We start from the raw sequence: 21,401 nt of genomic DNA, 5'->3' as shown, positions 1-21,401 counted from the left end.
ACAAGAAGTGCTACGCCGTAGCATGTCGAAGCACGTAGCAGTTCGCACGTTTAGTGGAATCACATCTATCAGCATCGAGCCGCCTCTCTATTGCTCGAATATGCAAGAGCGATAGGGAGGCAAATAATAATTTTCCACGTTTCTACGTAGGAGGTAGGACCTCTGCACACAAAGACGCACTCCAATTTTAAATGATACGAACTAGATTTGATATTGACCTAATATATTGGGGCGAGCGAAATAAATACGCAACTAACTTCACATCAACCCGAAACGGTATTCCAATTTTTAAAATTTGATCTTTTATTTTTTTTAATAATTTAATACCTATCTTGAATTGGATCAGTAAATATACCTACCATTGATTCTTGAGATGTTTACACACGAAATATACGAGCCCTGAAGCAGAAGCAACAACTGGGTTAATTTTGTATATTTTGGTGTTTAAATAAAATACAACAATATTCAGTCATTTGCCAAATTCTGTATTTTGGTGATATATTAACAATTAAACATTGGAATTAGTTATACAAATACAATCAGTCGTAATTACATGAAATGGAATGAATTTTATAGGTAATAAGTATTGTTCTACTTTTATGATAGGAACTAAACAGTACAGAATCAACTGAAGATTAGAAGAGTGTCGGTATAATGAGATTTTAATTATTGTCTTAGATGTTTTTGCTTCCCAGTAGAGCTCACAAAACAATACCTGATTATTAGGTATGTCTATTCTCTCCCGAAATGGTACTATCTAATAATTATTTTTTCAAAGGGAACTATAGGTCAGTACTGACATTGACAGAAAAAGTTGGTTACTTAGGCTCAATGGCTCAATAAGGTAAAATACATCCAGTTATGAACTTGTAGGGTGATGGGAACGGAATTATGTATATAAAAAAAATATTCTAACGAATACCTATGTCGCTGTATCGAGCCACTGTATTCAAACTGCTAAACTATAACCTGTTTAAAGTGTGGTAAAGTATGTATTTCTTAGTCTTCTTTAGGTTTGGCCTTGGCACTCTCTCCAAAGAGCATGAGGCACATGGTCGCGTGGAGGCAAGCCTTGGCGGGGAGGAATTTGTCGTCGAAACTCAGAGCGTAGCGGTACATCCATACTGCTTGTTCGTACTCCTCCTTTAAGGTAAGATAAACAAAAATTACGACCCTTGAGGGCTATTTACATCGCTTATAAATAAATCGCGTCAGTACTTGTCAAAAAACCAAGAGGCGTGTTCTGATATTACAGAATATTAATATCAGAATAAGACTCTTGGTTATCTTGTGGTAATAATAATAACAAGTTATAAATTTGATCTGGATTTGTTATGGAAATAATCTGTCAGTTATTAGGCGATTAGAATACGCCTCTATATCAGACGTGCTAATTATAAGCTTTAGGTACGTCACTATCGACTTGCAAATGTAGAGTCGGACCAAAAAAAGTCTGCAGCGGATTTGATAGCGCACGCAGTGCAAGTGTCATTTATACGTCATAATTTCATAGAAGTTTGACGTTTAAAATAACACTTGCCCTGCGTGGGCTATCAAATCCGCTGCAGACTATTCTTGGTCTGACTGTATAATATCAAACAATAAATGAAGGATTTTCTGTTGTCAATTGTAAAAAAAAAATAATTTACGATTTAGAATTGTAACTTGTTTGTTTTGGCAAACAAAATAAAATGGGCTTAGTAAATCATGAAAACACGTAATATGTATTGCTATGTTATTTAATAAATGATACTTAAGGTTTTATCGGATCGGAGCTGCCTAGTAACATGGTTTTGTCTGGAAACATCTACTAGCACAGCATCGAGGCATACACTACTCAAACGCAAAAGCCACGATAAATCGCTCCGAGCGGATTCACTTAACGCCATGGCCAGCGTTAAGCGAATTAGCCCGGAGCGGTTTTTCATGGCCGAGGTATAAGTTGCGTAAATACTGTTACCTACTAGCTATTAGGAACGTGACCTGTAACTGATGCCGTGGCAACAGACTGAGGACTTTTTAGAAAAAAGAAACTCTTTTATCACCTGTTAGTTTATGTTTTTGCTAAAAGAGATCTTTTTATCCTATTCCGTGCTAGAAATCGCTCTGCATCATGACATACCTACCTACTTACATTTATGAATTATTATTTATCTCTGCAATTTAATTCGCTTTGTTTCCGCAAATACAGCTCAAGGTCGTTTTAGTTTTGATTACTCAAAGATGCAACTTATGAAATAAGTTAACGTGCACTGCGTGTGCTATCAAAATCGTTGCAGACTTATTTTGGTCTTCCTCTAAATAGACTATTAGGTACCAACTTACAATAAACTAAACTTAACTAAGCATTACCATGTAAGAATGTGACACGGCTACGAGGAAAGCTTCCACTTTACTCTTTGGTGACATGTAGAAAGCCAGATATGCGACTTCTTTGGCTTCTTTGTGTTTCGATTGCCTAAAAATATATACAAAACTTTGTAATTATTGTAGAAAACGACAAATCCAAAATGCAACAGAGACATATAATACGCAAACACCGCCGCCATACCTCTCCGTACCTACCAGTCTCCCAGGACCTACCAACCCAAGAGAGACCCGATGCGGTAAGAGACCCAACTCACATGTGTCTCACAAATAGTACAGTCAGCATTAATAGTAGCGGATAAAACAACGGGCCCAAAGTATTTGGCAATCCAGATAACTTTTCCAAATAATAGATAAATTTCTAAAATTCACGTTTAAAAGTATATCTTTTACTGTCTTAATTGTTCTATAAACACCGTGTTTTTTTTGATTTCCGTTAATTTCAAGGGTGCATTCCTGAGCTTAAATCAAGTAATTTTCTCAAAGACACCGATGTTCTAATTAAGTCCATTTCGGAGATAATCCATAATTTATTTTTTTCCTATAAGGCCTCTACAAGCGTGTACACTTGCCTTAGGGCCGGCTTACATATTGATTAGTGTTTAGAATGAGTTCATACATTTGCTACTAAACTTAAGTACAATCTCGGTCGATTGATGTACGAAATGACATTGATATGTCACAGATTTCAATTGTTTAGTTGAGTTAAATGTACTGCCCGTGTTACAACAACGCTATATGCTAAATTTAATTACTTTTTAAACAAAAAAAAAACAAAAAAGAAAACAAAAAAATTTTTTTTTTTGAAAATTAACTATGCCATTTAGTTCTTATAAACGTACTTAACTATACCCCGAAGTTAACGGAATTCAATAAAAACACGGTGTATAAAGACATCATTGCAACAAGCTGTTACGAAATGATATGAGTAGATACTTATTACGCGTTGTTTGATCCGCTACTTTTGATGCTGACTGTACCTACTTGGAACAGACCCGAAACTTTTATTTTTTACCTGGTTGCATCACGAGACAAACACACATACTGGTGCAGGTGATAACCAACTCACATATGCAGCAGCTGCGCGAAGGCGCGCAATGGATGTGGTGCGAGCTGCGTGGGCGCCAGCGCTGTGGCGGCGGCGAGGCAGCGCGCCGCGCACGCGCTGTGCCCACCCGCACCGCACCACCAGCCCGCCGCCAGCGCGCCGAGCCAAGCGCGCGGTTGCTGCAACGAGAGCGCGCCATTAGTTGATATAGCCCGCTCCAGAACGAAAAAATCACTAATCCGTAAATATTATATCTTGGAGATGGCTAATTCCTACAAAATTGGAACTTACAGCTTATAATACACTTACGCATGCACCATATTTTATGAAAATAACTGTCGCTAAGCTCAGGCAAAGAGAATATAGTGTTTCTCAAATTTTCTTTAGCTCAGATCTACTATGCTGGCCTATTTGAACCTACACTGACATCAGAAGAATATTTGAATAATGTAATTTAGTTATCGTGCGCCTCGCTCGAGACAAGTACTAAGCGAAATGCACGATAACTGAATGACATATTGATATTCAAGGAGGGAACTGTGGCTCAAGCCCGTTACGCATTAAATGACTTGAACCACTGTATATGCGTAAAACTAACCACAAATATATCACATTACAAACAAAATACTTACTGTATCTACATATTTAGCTATCTTGGCTCCCAAGCTGCCATAGTCGAAGTATTCAAAGTACTCAGCAAATTGATGCATTAGAGTAAGAATCGGCTCCCAGTTGCCGGTGTCAATCCGACCGAGCCTCTCCAGAAAGAAGTCTTGTGATGGATCGGAAAAGAGGCGACATTCGGGAACCTTTCTGCTTGATGGTGTTAAGGATGGAATCTCAGATGGAAATCTGTTTGAAATAATTGCAGCAATTATGATAATGGTGATTAAAGTACCTACCTAATAAAATAGGTAATTTTGTTAAGCTTAGAAATAAATTTAAAAGTGGAAAAATTACTGCCTTGGGTTGACTTGAACTCATGGCCTCTGGATCGATACTCCAGCGTCTACCAACTGAGCCACCAGGACCATAGCCAGCGAATCTTTCCACCATATGGGTCTAGCGACATCTACCGTAAGAGAATTACAGTTCTATTTATCCTAAACTTAATAGCATCGTTCGCATACGTTTCTGCTTGTTAAAAAATAATTAAGGTACCTAAGTAAGTATTTTTTGTGTTTGAAAATTATAATAAGCTACATTAGTATCTGTATCTGTTTCTGTAGTCCCTACTTAACTATACAAAAACTGGTTTAAACTGTAAGTAGTTCAGTTCAGACAACGGTCATGGATAATTCCAGCGAGGTTTTGCTTACGAACGCTACTCTTTTAAAAGGATTTTATTTAATTACTAGAAAGCCGATTTTTGCTTCTGCTTCGTAGCCTTAATAAGCTAACAACATTCTCAGTAACATTTCTAGTAAGCAACCACTCTGGTGGAATGCAATGTAGCTACCTTTATTTATTTAATCGTATGGCAAACATATTTTAAAAATAGAAACAAATACCATCAGATGTCTACACTAAGACCATTCAGCCGCTTTATGGCTTCGTCGCTCAGGGTGATCAGGTCTTCGGGAGAACCGGCGACATAGCGCGTTATAGGGCAGTCTTGGATTATATGCTGGATGGTTTGGGCTTCCGCACCGCAGCCGCAGGCCGGGGAGTCCACCCACCCACAGCGGTGTTTATGTAGGTACCTATGTAGTATAAATAGCTCACTTGAGATTACTATCACTGAGAAGAGGTTTGAAGTTAGTAACGTGGAGCCAATGCCCCAGCTGTAGCTGCTGGTATACACAATCCTCCTCTTTCAAAGCCAAGTCTTCGGGTTGAATGTCTGAAAGAAATATTTTTAATAGCTACTAAGTATGACGTATCATTAGGTAATCATCATAATCAGATCATCCAAACACAAACCTATCTACATAAATATCCCAAATTTTTGCGATTCTGTTTTTACCATTATGGCTATGAAACCTACTAACTGATTGACCCTTAAAACACTAAAGTACCTATCTATATCACGACTAAATAAAGTACTTAAACTTAATACATTTACGCTCCCGCCCGCGGCTCGTAATAGCACCGATGCCGATGGACAGCTCGGACTAGCCGACAATAATTAAATGAAAGCACCGCCATAGGTGGGCAGATCAAAGGCATACATCCTTCTTCGGTCAAAGGCAGGATACAGGATGCATTATATTCTCTGTAACAGGCTTTCATGTGAACTGATACCTACGGTTGACATTTCACTACCCAGCGGCGTCATGGGAGTTTCTCTGAAATTTATTTACAAACATCCTTATTAACCAGTGTGCTTCACTTAACTAGCTTCCTCGCGATAAAATGTGCATGAACCATTTTTAGGGTTCCGTAGTCAACTATTAGGAACCCTTATAGTTTCCGTATTATAGTCCGCGGCTTTGCTCCGTGATCGGTAGTGCCAGAAAGCTGCAATTTGGCAAGAATATATAAATCAATGATCAAAAAAAATTTAGGATAACTCTTCTACACGTAGTTACCTAAACTAGGGATGATTCATTTTTGTTCGGTTCAACCCTATGGTGTGGGGTGCCGTTGGGTAGCTAGGTCTTCCAAAACGAATAGGGGTCTTCAACAATCATTTTTTGTCTAAAGTGAATATTTTCCCATCTTTAATATTTTAAACCATCGGTCCAAAAATAATTATGTGATCGTTAAAGTGAAGATTTAGGTATAAAGTACCTACATGATACTTATTACTTTCCCCCCGTTCAAGGTAGCCTATTATGACCGACGTGTTAACTACGGAACCCTACACTCAGCAATCTCAGCATGGCCCGACATGCCTTTGGCCGGTTTTTAAAGCTAAGTTCGCTTTGCCTTGCATTTTTGAAATGCCATACGAAACGAACAGGAAGGATTATTTTATTACTTACAATTGCATCCTCTGGATCCACATCCCTGCAATGCATTGTCCACTGTTTGCAGCATCCTCTCGAAGTTGTGATGATGAGCCAGCCTCTCTCTTCTGTCAGGGGGCATGTTGGTTATGAACGGCTCAAATATACTGCCGTCGACATGGTCGACCGAGGAGCGCACGTCAACACTCTTAGGTTCCAGCGGTCGAAATTGAGAACCACTTTCTGGAAATAAGTTTGGAGAAGGGAACAGATGGATTTTATGAGAAAAGGAGCATGGAGATATAAGGCAACACTTTATGCATTTGTCGTCATAAATTGGCACTTTAACGTAAATCTAGTGTAAACGATTTCAGCTTTATATGATTAGAAAAAAAATTGCTTAAGTATAGGTACTTAAACAGAAAATATTTTAAAAGCTAAGCTAATCATTACTTTTATGGTTGGTCCCTTCATCGAGTGGTTCACAATCCAAGGAAAAATCTCCTATGGCTCCCAAATTTTATTCACACCAGGGGATTGCGAGAAAACTCGGATTACCTACACGGATTTAGGACCAAAGCTTTCTGGGAATTAATTCCTCAAAACGCTTTTTATGGATTTAATTTGATTGGCCTATTGGGTAGGCAGGTAATTATTATAATTTCAGTAAAACTAGCAGTGCAACTGCTTGCACCCGTTTTTTGTAAACTTGCGAATTTTTAAACGGCAATGGTAGAATCGATGATATAACTACACGACTACTATTGTCAATTTTATCTCGGATACAAGTAGTTACTCGTATGCTCGTAGGTACCTTACCTTGCATTTTAGCTGTGACAATTAAGTGTCCCTATTTTTACCTTTAAAACGCAAAATTTAGTCTACCTTCGTTTTATTAGCGTGAAGTGTTAACGTCAAGTTTGAATATCTGATTGAGCCCACAAGGTGACAGACCCTCAAACGCGCAAGAGACCATGTGTGGTGCGAACTGTAAGGAGCAGCAACTGCTTATTCTTCGTAGCTTAAAGGGTCAATAGGTATCAGAAATTTAAAATGTCATGTCCCAAGATAACAGACCCTCCAACACGCCCCGGCCCTGATTTTTTTTTACTATTCCCTGCTAATTGAATTTCCGCTCAACCTCTTTCACCTCGCCGCTCACGCTCGCTAGCAAGAATCCATGTTTTTATGGAATATAGTAATTCTAATAGTTTGTTGACGTAATAGTAGTCACTCTGAGCGCAGTAATGTAGGTATGTCCAGAAGGTATCGTTTATTGTATCTACAATAAAGGTACCTAAATAAGAATCGTCAAATAATAATTTATGGAATCAGAAGTTACGAGTAAATACAAAATTATTCGACACATTTTTTCATATAGCCAAGCCGGAGGAAACAGTTTTATAGACGGCCTACCGGTTTTTCTTTAATTAAGTACATTATTGTCTCAAAATAGACAAGCTGAAAAAAGGAACTTAGAAAATGCCGCCAGCATCCTTGGTACAATGCCTCACGGACCTATTTTAGATTTAAGCTAGTTATTAATTTATTTTAGTATTTGTATTGTAGTACAGTCACCTGCGATAATATGTTACCTACACAACGAAGGCCGCAAAAATATCTGACACGGTCTTATTTGTAGAGCCATAAGAGCATGTCACATATTTTTGCGGCCTTCGAAGAGTAACATATTATTGCAGGTGACTGTGTATTTAATTATGTAAATAAATGGTTTTTTTTTTTCATAGATGACCCGCCACTATTGCATTCTCTCAAAACAAGCAAGCAGGAGTAAAGCGAGCTCTATAGGCCCACCTCTTTTTCATTTCAACTTAGTAGATAGGGTCGAAAGCTGGGGCGTAAAGTCAGGCTAAACTTTACTTCTTGATGCCAAGAAGAACCTTGGCATCAAGTAAAATCCGCCGCCTGGGCGGAAATCGTACATAAAGTGTTATGTTCATGCAAAATTTTAGGTCAAAGGTTATTTGTGCAACAATTTACGAATAAAACTGAAAGACTGACATTGTCTATACAAAGCTGCGTTCCCCTCAAAGAGTACCTAAAGTAAGGGTTCCTCCAATATTCAGCGCCATCTATAAAACGGAGGTTGACTTATTTTGACAAGTCTAAGCGTGGAACAAATTGGAGCGAACTGAGCGTTAGTGACGCCATCTGGCAATAACCTGAATATTGGAGGAACACGTTGTAAGAACGGACTAACGAAACAGACGTCATAACAAAATTTTCCAACCTTAGGGTGGTATTCCACCTGTCCAATTTTTTGTCCAATGTCAATGCGTCTCACTCTCATTAAAGCAAAATGTGAGACGCAATACACATTGGACAAAGAAATTGGCGCTGGCGCACTCTTAGGCGCTTTGTATGTATGATGGGGATATTAAATTCAGAAACAAGGGGTTGCCGATTGATAAATAAAAAAAGGAAATAATAAATGTAGGATAAACGTTTATTGGGCGTCGGTTAACCTCGTTCGCGGCTGTTGAAGCAGTGGATGTTGCTCATGTGGCAGTTGGTGCCGCCCTTCTCGCACACCAGGCACACGTCTGTCAGCTCAGCCTCGCCGAACTCTGCGGATAAATTGACAGTCATTGATAACGTAGACCAAGCGTTTAGGCAATTTGGTCGCCGGAGACGTGCCTCGACCGAGGCAATGCGGCCGAGGATATTCATTAAGTCGCTAGAATGATTGGTGGATAAATTGGGTCGAAATAATTTAGTCTTCGATATTTTATTTAAAACTAGATTTGGAGATAATTGAAAAAAATGCAATGACGTCAATTGGGTTGGCACAGCAGCTGTCAAAAGTTAGTATAGATGGCGCCATCATAGCTCGCCCGTTTTTCTATGAGAAAGGGCTGGCCTCCAGGGCATAAAATTCCATTAAAAAAACTAAAATTTGCCACGATACTAGGGATCGACAGGGCAAGCTATGCTGGCGCCATCTGTTAAATACTTCGACCGGCCAACCCCATTGGATGACATACTAAAAACTGCACTGTAAAGAACCATTTTTTTTCCTTCTGTCTAATCCTATCTGGAATGGAATATAGCCCGGACAGGATGAAGTTTGTTGCTGGCCTGGATACGTACCTATCTCATGGACCTTATTGGCCTGAGCCCTGGCCTCCTTGAGCACACACGCCCAGGCGTCGAGCAGGCCGCGAGCCAGGCCGTTCATGAAGCCGGGCTCCACGCGCACAGTCTGCTTCAAGTGGAACATGTGCGTGTTGCGGTGCTTCTTAACCATGTTCAGTGAGGCCAGGATAAAATTCGTTGCTGGCTGGAAATACAAATATTATGGAAATGTTTACGCCTGAGCTATTGGGGCATCGCTATTTTATAGTATCTACTCGTCGAGAGATTGTGTGGTTATGTTAAATTACACATTTAAAATTTGTATGACATATTTTTTGATAAAGTTTACCAAATTTGTTTTTTATCTTAAGAGTCACAAGACCACAGACTGCCGTGATACAATTAAAACTGCCTGATACAAGATACTGCAATAACATAAAACGTGGCATGCATGAACAGTAAAGTAACAGATATAACATATGTTCAAAGATAATTTGAAATAGAGGCGGATTGTCAAAGTATATAGCCACAGTAAATTTACTGCCATCTTTCGACAGAAGATTAAAACTGTTAGAACGCCATTTGACTTTAATCCTTATTCTTTCACTGATTATATTAATTTGTTAAATATGAATATTATCGCCATCTACTCGAGACTAAGCCAAAGGTATGGTGCAATCTTTTCGAGCGATGGCGCTAAACCTTTGGCCTAGTCTCGAGTAGATGGCGTTACTATTTGATATTTAACAAATTTAACACATATCAGTGAGAGAATAAGGATCAAAGTCAAATAGCATTCTACAAGTTTTAATCATTTGTGTCGAAAGATGACAGTAAATGTACTGACTACATACTTTACTTTGACAATACGCCTCTAGCAGGCGTGGCTCACTCCGCGATTTCGTCGCTTTGCAACAGGTAGCTACAAGTACATTCGTTCCACGCAAATTTTAGTGTCTAGACATAAGCCGTGCGTGGCGCTGTCGCCACCTAGCGGCCATATCTGTCCTGATCGTAACAGACGCGTTTTGTTAGAGAGTGAGTCTTCTGTACCAAGTACTATTATTTATTATGTGCCTCTAGTCTAAATTCTCTTTGCTGTAGCTTTGCTCACCTCGTAAAGGCTCAACCGGAAGGCCTCCTCAGCCGCCAACAACGCCTCATCAAAGTGTCCCATCTCGAGGTACAGCGAGGCGAGCGACGTGAGCACGATGTCCTTGTACCGCGCCTGCACGGTGCGCCCCGCGCTCGCCAGGCAATGCAACGCGTTGGCGTTGTTTTCGCGAACACGCCAGTATAAAGACGCCAGCGTGTAGAGAAGCCATTTTGGAGCTAGTTTCTGAAACGTTTCAATGTAATTTTGTTTAGCTTTACATATTATAGTTGGTCCAGTGAAATAGGTTTAAACTATCGCATTTTTTTATGTCAATCGTATCACACCATGACATTTTGTTATGTAACTATTAAATATTCATTTTATATATTGCCATAAATATGTATAATGTTCTGTTCGCCGTAACGACTATGTCAAGAAATACTAGCCGCATTTGCACATTTCTAGCCTACTTTGAAAATAAAGGTTCATGCTTACTTTCTGATTTTATTTGTTACTACAAAACATAGCGTATGTTCATCGTACTTTTTGTATAGCAGCGTAGATCCGCTGGCCGATCTCTGCGTCCTGCATGTGTTGGACGGCGCGCAAGTCACCGTCACCCACGTACTCCAGAAGCTTCTGTCGCAGGTATCCTGTGCCCACTACCTCACTCAGTTGTTGCCTATAAATAAAATGAATACGTTAATCAATACTTAGGGCATACTAAAATTCCAGGACTGGCCACTTAGAAAAAATAAGTCTTCTCATATATCAGAATCCAGAAATTTTCAATATGGCCCAGGTATTGTTAATTTGCTTAATCAAAAAGTGTGAAACGAGAAAATCGCGATAACTGTATGGAAACAAACCTGAAATGCCGGTAACAGTACTCGCATTTTTTATATTATATATGCAAAATAGTATGAACAAAGAAATATTATTACTTCACACAAATCTCATGGGACAGTCACAAAGTTAATTAGGGGTTTTATTGTGAGTTATTCAGGTAGGACTTAATCGCCATAGATAATGTTGACAATTTAACTGTCCCTCGCTTTCTCTCGTCTTTCGTCAGTCTCACGACTGACGTGGATATACGTCCGCATATTACAGGTAATGCACTAATATATAGAGCCATCCATTTCTTACGTCACGTAGACTAGTTTGACGGTGCATGACATGTAATGTACGGACAGTAAGGCCAGTTGTAGACGTCCAGTGTTTTCGGCGACGATATCTTGTTTTCTTAAGTGTAGCTGTCGGTAGCCACATACAAAACTGGACGAAGTCTTGTAACACGGTCCGGTTTCAGGTGAAAACACTGGACGTCTACAACCGGCCTAAGTGTTAAATGCCAGCAGCTGGGCACGAGTGTAGCCTGCTACCATGAATTTAGTAGGTATATAACTGGATCAGGCATGAGGGGTGGGAGAAATAAGCGAAAGGGATAGTCTTATGTACCTTTCAGTAGGAGTAACAGCGAAAGCGCTATTATTGTTTGTCCTTGTCACAGTCTCACATTTTTTTATTCCCCACCGTAAATTTAGTATGGATTATGGTGGGCAACAAATAAATTCGACCAATCATAGTGTCGCATTGCGTATGTTTTGTCCCTCACGGAGGCACGCGTATAGCACATCTATAGGATCCTACCATCTATGCCTGCTACTTACTTCCCGGGCCGTTTCTGCGTGAACGCGGCCGCGTGGCTGTCCTGGGGACACGTGGGCGGGTGCCACGGCAGCTCGTGCTCTGTCTCGGCCGGCACGCCCAGCTTGTCCGTCAACAACTTTCCTAGGCTGCTCGCAAATTAATACAAACAATAAAATAGTTAAAAGATATGTACATTGGCATGATGCTTTTCTTTACATAAGATCAATAGGTATATATCCTTGTGGTTTGATTTTAAAAATTTAACCAGAAAATTCGCCTCACCTAATCCCTTTATTTTCAAATGGCAAAAAAACTGGGAATACAGTTTCCAGGTTTTTTGGGAACTTATGCGCGGATTCCGAGCAGAATTTGCTAGTCGGCCAGTCAGAGTCCCTGTCGAAATCCTCTGTGTTACGGCTCACTTTCATTGTTGGCGGATATCTGAAATTAGAGCAACTTTTTAGCTGTAATATTTTGTCGGTGACGATTATTTTATATAACACGCTATAGTAAACCTTTAATGGAAGTCATTAAGATTTGTTGTAAACTGTAATAAAACACTTTTTTTGTTTCCGTGTTTGTAATCATTAATATATGTATAGGTATCGTTTCATGTTATAATCAATTACTTTACCTTATATTCTCTCAAACGTGTAATAACAGCATACTAAGTAGATACAATAAAAAGTTGTATGACGCAATGTGTGACCGCCGCTAGGCTATAAGCGCTTACTCAATGAATAATAAGTAATATGTAGGTAAACTCAAGTAACTTTAGTCCACAACTTACAACTAAGGTCCAAATTCAAGTTCTATTAAAATATGTATATTTTTCAAATCATTTTGGGTATCTAATATAGAAAAAGCATTAGTATATATGTTGCAGTCAAAAGTGTGAACTGGTCAAAAGAACTTTTAACCGACAAAAACAGGCAAAACTGCTTTTGACTGAGCATGTTGGTCAAAAGTAGTTTTACCTGAAAATCATACCTATTTCTGGCAGCAGTTTCGTTTTTAGGGCGTAGCAAAAAAAAAATAACCCTAACCTACCTATTTCTGCGAGTACTTTTGACTGATAGTAACAGTCACAATTACTATTAACCAATGATTTTCAGGTAAAACTACTTTTGACCAACATGCTCAGTCAAAAGCAGTTTTGCCTGCTTTTGTCGGTTAAAAGTTCTTTTGACCAGTTCACACTTTTGACTGCGACATATATATGCTCCAAAATAACTGTAACGTGTACAAATCCTTATGGCTCGTTAATAATCAACATTATACATTTGACCATAGTTGTATTATAGGACTATAATAGTTACCGGAGTTTACGGTAAGTACACTCGGCGTCACGGAAATCGCACACCCACGGATTTTTGTTTCAAGCCGTTATAAACCTTATGTTGTTGAAGGTAAAGTATGAGTGTGTGGGATCATTTTAAAGAGAATTTAACCCTTCATTTAAAAACAATGCAATAGTTACTAAAGAGTAAAAAAAAGGCACCTTTTTTAATAAGAAATAAAAATCGTATATTCATGCAAAAAAATCAACAAATTAAAACACAATAAAATCAACGAATATCGGAATACAAATGCCTAAAACTAAACTTAAAACCTAGTGTTGCCTCCTCTGGCCTTAATGACTGCCTCCATGCGAGCCTTCATGGACCTCACGAGAGACACGACGTATTCTTGAGGAATAGCATCCCACTCTTCAATGACGGCATCTCGAAGCTGTTCCAATCAACGCTGTGTGGGAGCGGGCGTTATCCTGCATGAATGTGAATCCAGGACCGACAAATTCGGCGTATGGAACCACATGGTCCTCCAGGATCTCTGTGATGTACCGATGAGCAGTCATGGATCCCTGGCCTCGACCACCACCAGTGCGGGAAACACAAACGAGCTCGGTTTTGCCGGCGAGGGAAATGCCACCCCAGAACATGCAGGATCCTCCTCCGTATCCGACGGTTTCTTCAAGACAGGCCTGTGAATAACGTTCCCCTTGCCTCCTGTACACTTTTCTGCGCCTATCGTTGCAGAACAGGCACACCCTGGTCTCATCGGAGAAGAGGACAGCCTTCCATTGGTCGACCGTCCAATCCTTGTGTTCGCGAGCAAACTCACGTCTGACTCGCCGATGCTCTGCCGTCAATTTGGGACCCGTAGCCGCTCTATGGGGCATGATCTTCTTCTCCCGCAACCTTCTTCTTACTGTAGAGACACTCACCACCGTTCTCCGAACTGCTTGCAGCTGCTGCTGCAGCTGGACAGCGTTGGAGAAACGGTTCCGCAAAGACGTCGACACAATAAAGCGGTCGTCTCTTTCGGAAGTGCAGCGTTGTCCTCCGGATCCAGGCTTCCTGGTGAAGCTTCTAGTCCTCTGGAATCGATGAACTGCTCGGAGAACTCGGAAACGGCTTATGTTGAGTTGCCGAGCAACCGCAGACTGCGTCATTCCTGATTCCACCAGGGCTACTGCTTGAGCTGCTTCTGCTTCCGTGGTATCCATTTTCTTGGGGTGTTTTCTTTCTCCAGCTGTTCCGGTGTGACCTCTGTGAACTCTGGATACCGAATGACCCATATTCCACTTTTACCCCCCCTTTTAAACCTATCCAAGGTAACGCAACTAGCGACCCTTACAACGCGTATTGTAGGTGTTCTTTCAGAACGCCGTAATTTCGTGATTATTATTATTTTTCCCAAAAATGCTTTACTCATGTTTTAATGCTTATTAATTGTGCTTTTAAATGATGTATATATTGTGAGGGTATAATACATATGATAAGAGCTATATTCGCTTAAAACAAAAATCGGTGGGTGTGCGATTTCCGTGACGCCGAGTGTAATATATTTCTTAATGTGTTCAATAAAAATACCTATAATACTCACAAGAATAGTCCTCCTTCATATTCGAATTCTTCTTCCTCAATTTGGCTTTTTACTTGACTTATCGGACTAGATGTCTTTTTATCGCCCCCTAAGCGAAGTTCGCCTTTCAGTATTTTGACTTCATTTTCAAATTCTGTGGGAAGTATAAAACAGATCCATATTAATTTTAGTCGTTTGATTGCTGATACCAGAAGGGCTAAGATGGCCGGCTTTTTATCATTTGTCACCATGCCTGTCACCTTCTAACAAGTATACGTAAGTGCGAGTGAAGCATGACATGACAGGTGATAAAAATGCGACCATGATATCCCTGCAGGATAATCCATTATTTTTACCACAGATCCATAAAACCGCAGGCGGGATTTTAAATAAGCTTAATATGAAGAAGTACGTATAAATAATAAAAATACACGTATCGATCTTTAATGAAGTAATTTTAATTTACCTGCAACTCTTTAGTAGGTACTGTAAATGAAAAAATTAAAATATTATGATTATTAATCTAAAAAAACGGGGGCTTTCGTATTGCGCATATTGTTCATGAATCATGATCAACCTCATCTTTTTCATCTATCCTGAGTCTTGAGGTCACCCAGCCGTGAAAAGTGTAGGTATATGCCGATTCATCATAGATTTTATTAGCTCATGTCGAAATTATTTACAACTAGATGACCCGGCGAACTTCGATTCACCTACCTATATGTATGTATTTTTTTTTCACTTTCTTAAGTTTTTCTTTCATAAGAACCTTCTCCTGACAATAACAAACACAAAACAAAAAAAAAGAATAAGCGTAATTGGTCCAGCCGTTCACGCGTGATGCCGTGACCAAGGGAAATAGGGATTCATTTATATAGATAGATATATCAATCATCTCACCTGTTGCTCTCATGTCGCTTAATTTAAACCCGAACTCTTTCATTATTTTCGGATCAGGGGTTTTCATATGTTCAGCTTGCATTACAAAATCGGAAGCTATACTAGCGTGTTTCTGTATGTGTTTTATCAGTCTCTGGAGGGTGTACAAAGAGTCCAAAGCATGGACACCCTTATCGTTCAACCACTTATCGTTATACAAAGGGCCGTCAAGGAAGTGTTTAATAAGGGAGTTCATGTCACCGGACTTTTTCAACTCTCGAAAATCGAGTCCCGTCATTTCGCCCATTTTGCCATAGTTGTTTTCTACATGCCGTAAGTCTGAAATTTTAAACATAAGCATAGGGAAATACTTAAGTAGGTAAGCTTAGTGTGCCCACTACTTACAACTACCCTTAATTATTATTAATAACTTGAATAGGAGCTATGGTAAAACTGTTTATTAATAACTTTTTAACTTGCTTAAATCTTCATTTTTATCAAGCAAGTAGGTAAGTAAAGTCTCGTTGTAGATAAGTTCGCTAAAAACATCTTATTTCACGAGTAATTTGCCTTTGATAAGTTTGGTCTCTTTTATGAAACATTCTTAATTATTTCAATTTCATTAGTTTTGTTTGAAATTGTGAAATATAAATTACCATAATCTTCTGGCAGCTTCATTGTTTTTAGGAACGAAGCTTGCAAATCCAACCAATAAGCTTCCATCTGACTGTACTCCACCAACTCCTCACGTAATTTATCTAATGTACTGTAATTATTCACAAAGCAACATTAGATCACAGGAAGATTTTACGAAAATCAATAAGTTCAAGTAAATTTTTAGTTGTAATAAATTGTTTGGTCCTGAAGTCCTAAATTAATTTTTCCCTGTTTAAATAAGTACCTACAATACAATCTTCATCAAATAATTAACTGTTCTCTTTTTTGTGTCAACCATTGCATGATTTTATGTAATTCGTGGATAATGTCGTTGGTTATGCATTAAGTTAATTTTAATTGTACTACTAAATGTAACATTATAATGTATAGCTGTTTGTTATCCCTAAAATAAATAAAATAAAAGATTAAACAGGTTTGAACGACTAACGCGTTTGGTAGTAATTTTCCTGTATGATTTATAACCGTGATGCGACAATCTAAAAATAATCGGGGAAAGCTACATACACGTGATATCCTGGTCGCGTAACTTGGTCGTCCTTGTAAATTGTACACCCATAACCGACCGTAAATTACGTACGTAAAAGACGAGTGTTCTAACTTGAAAAGGACGCGATAAGTCGCGATTGACGACCGGTCTGGCTTAGTGGGCAGTGACCCTGCCTGTGAAGCCCATGGTCCTGGGTTAGAATTCCAGTTAGGGCATTTATTTGTGTGAAGACACAGATATTTGTTCCTGAGTCATGGTTGTTTTCCTATGTATTTAAGTGTTTATATATTATATATCGTTGTCTGAGTACCCACAACAGAAGCCTTCTTGAGCTTACTGTGGGACTTAGTCAATCTGTGTAAGAATGTCCTATAATATTTATTTATTTATCATAATGCAGTTGCAAGCGTTCATAATCCAGATGCCCACAGCATATTCTGCCATCAGCATGGTTATTTTTGTATTACGTCACATTTATTTAATAACATTACAATATTAAAACTAATGTTAACCCATGGTTAATATAATGAGGCATTTAACTTACTCTCGAATTCTTTCCTTATATTGAATCAAACCAGCATGACACATAATGCCATATCTATGTTTAATTGTCGGTTCAGACAAGGGGTTCAGCTCCAAGCTCATATCCAGATGTTTCAAGGAACTGTTGAAGTCACCACTGACTCCATAAGCATTGCCAAGCATGAAATGATGAAGTGCAAAATCAGGGTCATGGTCCACAGCTGCTCGGAGGACTGTGATTGCATCTTCAGTCATTTTGCTGCGATGGAGTATGGTGCCCATGCTTAAGAAGGTTATGTCTTTGTATTCCCTAAAACATAATTAGATAATACTTTAAAAAAAGTAAGTATGAAGCGAAAACATAATAGTGACAAAATTTCAGTGACAGAAAAGGCAACTGAAGAAAACTTAGGAACTACTTCAGCATGGCAGTGGTTTATTGGGCAACTTAACACTTTTACTGGTATTCTATTTCCAAGTTTACTATCTGCGCTTACATTATTCACAAACACTGCATTCTCTTTATAGAAGGCTAAAATCCAGATAACAGTCGAATTTAATTTAATTTATTATTTTAGTACACTATGTACCTACCTATTTATATTTTATTTTATTTTTATTGACCTACTTTGGTGTCCCACTGCTGGGCAAAGGCCTCCCCTTGTTTTCTCCACTCGACCCTGTCATCGGCATTTTTTTTTCTACCTATTTCTATTAAGTACTAAAAAACCACAACAAATTATATGCGAATTTGCTATAATTTCCAGTAATCCTGCTTTCTTGTCAGCATTTGTACCGGATTAGCAAGATTATACTAGCCAAAATCCACAACAACTACCTTGGTGCATAATGCACAGCACGCCGACAGCACTCCAAGGCTTTAGGGGCGATTCCCCGCACCCTCCAGTACAAAGAAGCCATGTTATAGTGCAGCCAAGAGGAGCTGTTCTGCTGCAGAATGTTAAACAGCCATGTGCCAAACTGGTCAACTGTCATGATTGGAGAAATCTGGTCCGGCAGTGTCAACTCTGGATCAATGCTAAGGTTTTCTCTTTTTATCATACCCTAAAATGCATAGAAATATTGTTAATAAAGTTTAGATTCAAATTATTTTGAAAGTTTTAAGACCATTGTACTTATTCCTTCTAGAAATTGTGTAACCTGTGTTGTGTAGGACACACATACAAATTAACAATCATATACATAACTTTTTTTTCCTCAATAGCAGTTGTATATTTTATCTGCCACAAAAATTTGCATTTCATTGTGTAATCTATCTGTTTAGTACACATTCTAGCTACAATCATAACATATTGTAATATGTAATTTAAAAAAATATATAATTATTTTATCCACTTATTTTAATTTAAAACACTAATTTAATGTTGGGTAGCCTCATAAGGATAAATTCATGATAACCATGAGGAAAATAGATGTAAGTAGAGTACCTATAACTGAGTATTATTACTTATTACAATGTGCAATGACGCATAAGTACCTCTAAATGCTCAAAAGCGAACATGCTAAAAGTCAAAGAAGATATCTTTTTACAGTCCGGAACAAAGCTTTCTTGTCCAGAGTAAGGATTATTTAGCCAATAATCGTCTTCTGAAATAAACTTGGATTTGCCATCTTCTAGAACAGAATTATACCAATCCAGTACATTTACTGGGCCAGCATTCACGCAGTTCTCATCCTCAGATAAATGCGTGGACACATCACTGTCTGTCTCCAATGTTTCCCACAGAACTTTAATAGCCTCCTGCCTTTTAGCGAGGTCATGATACAAGCTTATGATACTATCCCACCGGGTGTCTTGATTTAAAAAGGCTACCAAATCGTAAGGGCGCGCCATTTCGAACGGCGATTCTAGCTGAAAATAACATACGAAACAAGTTATTATTATTCAAATATCATTACTGAACCAGAATAGTTCAAAGGTTGATAAGATACGCGCTGATTTGGGACACAGGAAAGCAACTCAGGGGCACATTATCTTACCTTAGGTTGTATCAAACCGCTCTCAGTTACCATCCAGTGAGTTGACGCTTGTGCACAATGCGTACACAAAACTACTAGACACAAACACCATATCAGCCTCATCTTGAAAGTCACATTTATCACTTGTATAATTATGAAATACTAATTTAGTCATTAATACGCTTTACGTCCAACAAGTTTGTAGATGTAGAACAACAGTGCAGTGTAGTCTTGTCCCCGAGGCCGATTGTGATTATAGTTTGACAGCTGCTGTCAAATTGACTTACGAATATCGTTCAGAAACCCGTTAAAAACATATCAAAGTGTTTCGTTCATAAATGGGGTTGGCAACTGTCAAAGGTTTGCATACAGCTTACCAAAAAAAAGAGTAGAAATTAAAAAGTGGCAACACTGTAGTGTCGTCCCTTTCAAACCAATGAATATAAGAAAACGGGACGACACTACAGTGTTGCCACTTTTTAATTTCTACTCTTTTTTGCCAAGCTGTACATGGCGCCATCATATGATGGTCAAGCAAATCTTGTCAGTAGAAAAACGCACGAAATTCAAATTTTCTATGAGACGATATCCCTTCGCGCCTACATTTTTCAAATTTGCCGCCTTTTTCTACTGACAAGATCTGCTTGACCAAGTATAGCTTGTTTCTAGAAGATTTGGCGCAAAGGGCTGCCATCCAGGGCATAAAATTGCATCAAAAAAACATAAATTTGACACAATTCTAGGGATTGACAGGGCAAGCTATTATGGCGCCATCTGCTAAATACTTCGACCGGCCAACCCCATTCAACTTAACGTGAGGGCTTAACGCGAAAAACGAAAATAGAAATATCCCAATAACTTAGCCAGTAGAAAAAGGCGAGAAATTCAAATTTTCTATGGAACGATTACCTTTCGCGCCTGTATTTTTTTTATGTGCCGCTTTTTTCTACTGACGGAAATGGCTTGACAGACTATATACAGTGGAACCTGGATAATTGCAATCTCAAGGGACCGGCCATTTTTTGTCAATTAACCAGGTTTTTCATTTAAGCAGGTCGTGTCAATTAACGAGGTTCAAAAAATCGTTGTGTCAATTATAGAGGTTTTCATTAATAGAGGTTGCGTTCTGACAAATTTCTTTTATGGAGGTGCAAATAACCATTGAAAGTAGATTTACACGCTTACGTTCTGGGTTTCTGGTCTATATATAGCTTCTATACTTGCACTTTTACACTACATTAATTACTACTTTATTTTCTTATTAATCATTTGGGTTTAAAAAATTCCCTTGAATTGTAGAAGAAAGTTTTATTGGAATGTAAAAAGCATACTTTGTTTTTGATTTAATAAAAAATATTTCACCTACTACAGGCTGTGATAGATACCCAATAAATAAATTGAATTCTGGATGAAGATATAAATAAAATGATCACTGCTATTAAAATATTGTTTCTGCTGTCTACAACTACATTATTTCAATTACAGAGGTAATAAGTAAGACTCGTTTCAATAATAGAGGTAAAAAGGAGAGCAAAAATAACGGATTTTTTTAGCACAGTGTCAATTATAGAGGTCTTAGTTGCGACGTGGTCAATTACAGAGGCAAAATTACGAAAAGCCCTAAAATCTAAATTGCAATTATAAAGGTTCCAAAATTTCAATTATAGAGGCCCTTTGGTCTCAAGGGACCGGGACCGGACTTTTGGTTGCAATTATTGAGGTTTTCCATTTATCCAGGTGCCAATTAACCAGGTTTCACTGTATATATTTCATTATATAAATTAATGTAGTAGTGTGACTCATTATAATACATAATATCTGGGAGACCGAGCTTTG

At 38.6% G+C, this 21,401-nt stretch overlaps 1 protein-coding gene across 1 annotated transcript; it reads right to left on the bottom strand.

Annotated features, from left to right (window-relative positions):
• Positions 1–987: 987 nt before the first annotated feature.
• LOC134806486 (tetratricopeptide repeat protein 17) lies at positions 988–19,815 on the bottom strand. The gene is made up of 19 exons (XM_063779757.1): positions 19,587–19,815; positions 19,084–19,458; positions 18,424–18,650; positions 17,608–17,895; positions 16,555–16,664; positions 15,920–16,237; positions 15,041–15,173; positions 12,434–12,592; positions 12,172–12,297; positions 11,042–11,180; positions 10,517–10,741; positions 9,418–9,607; positions 8,793–8,894; positions 6,343–6,549; positions 5,141–5,258; positions 4,048–4,267; positions 3,437–3,594; positions 2,353–2,458; positions 988–1,143 (listed from the first exon to the last, which is right to left on the bottom strand). Exons 1-19 carry the CDS (start codon positions 19,686–19,688, stop codon positions 1,000–1,002), a joined length of 3,447 nt encoding a protein of 1,148 aa, XP_063635827.1. The 5' UTR covers positions 19,689–19,815; the 3' UTR covers positions 988–999.
• Between the last annotated feature and the right edge of the window lie 1,586 nt (positions 19,816–21,401).

This window comes from Cydia splendana, chromosome 3 (genome assembly GCF_910591565.1).
Source record: "Cydia splendana chromosome 3, ilCydSple1.2, whole genome shotgun sequence".
NCBI lineage: Eukaryota > Metazoa > Arthropoda > Insecta > Lepidoptera > Tortricidae > Cydia > Cydia splendana.
The sequence above is the reverse complement of the archived record's forward strand: the minus strand, read 5'-3'. Positions and strand labels throughout refer to the sequence as shown.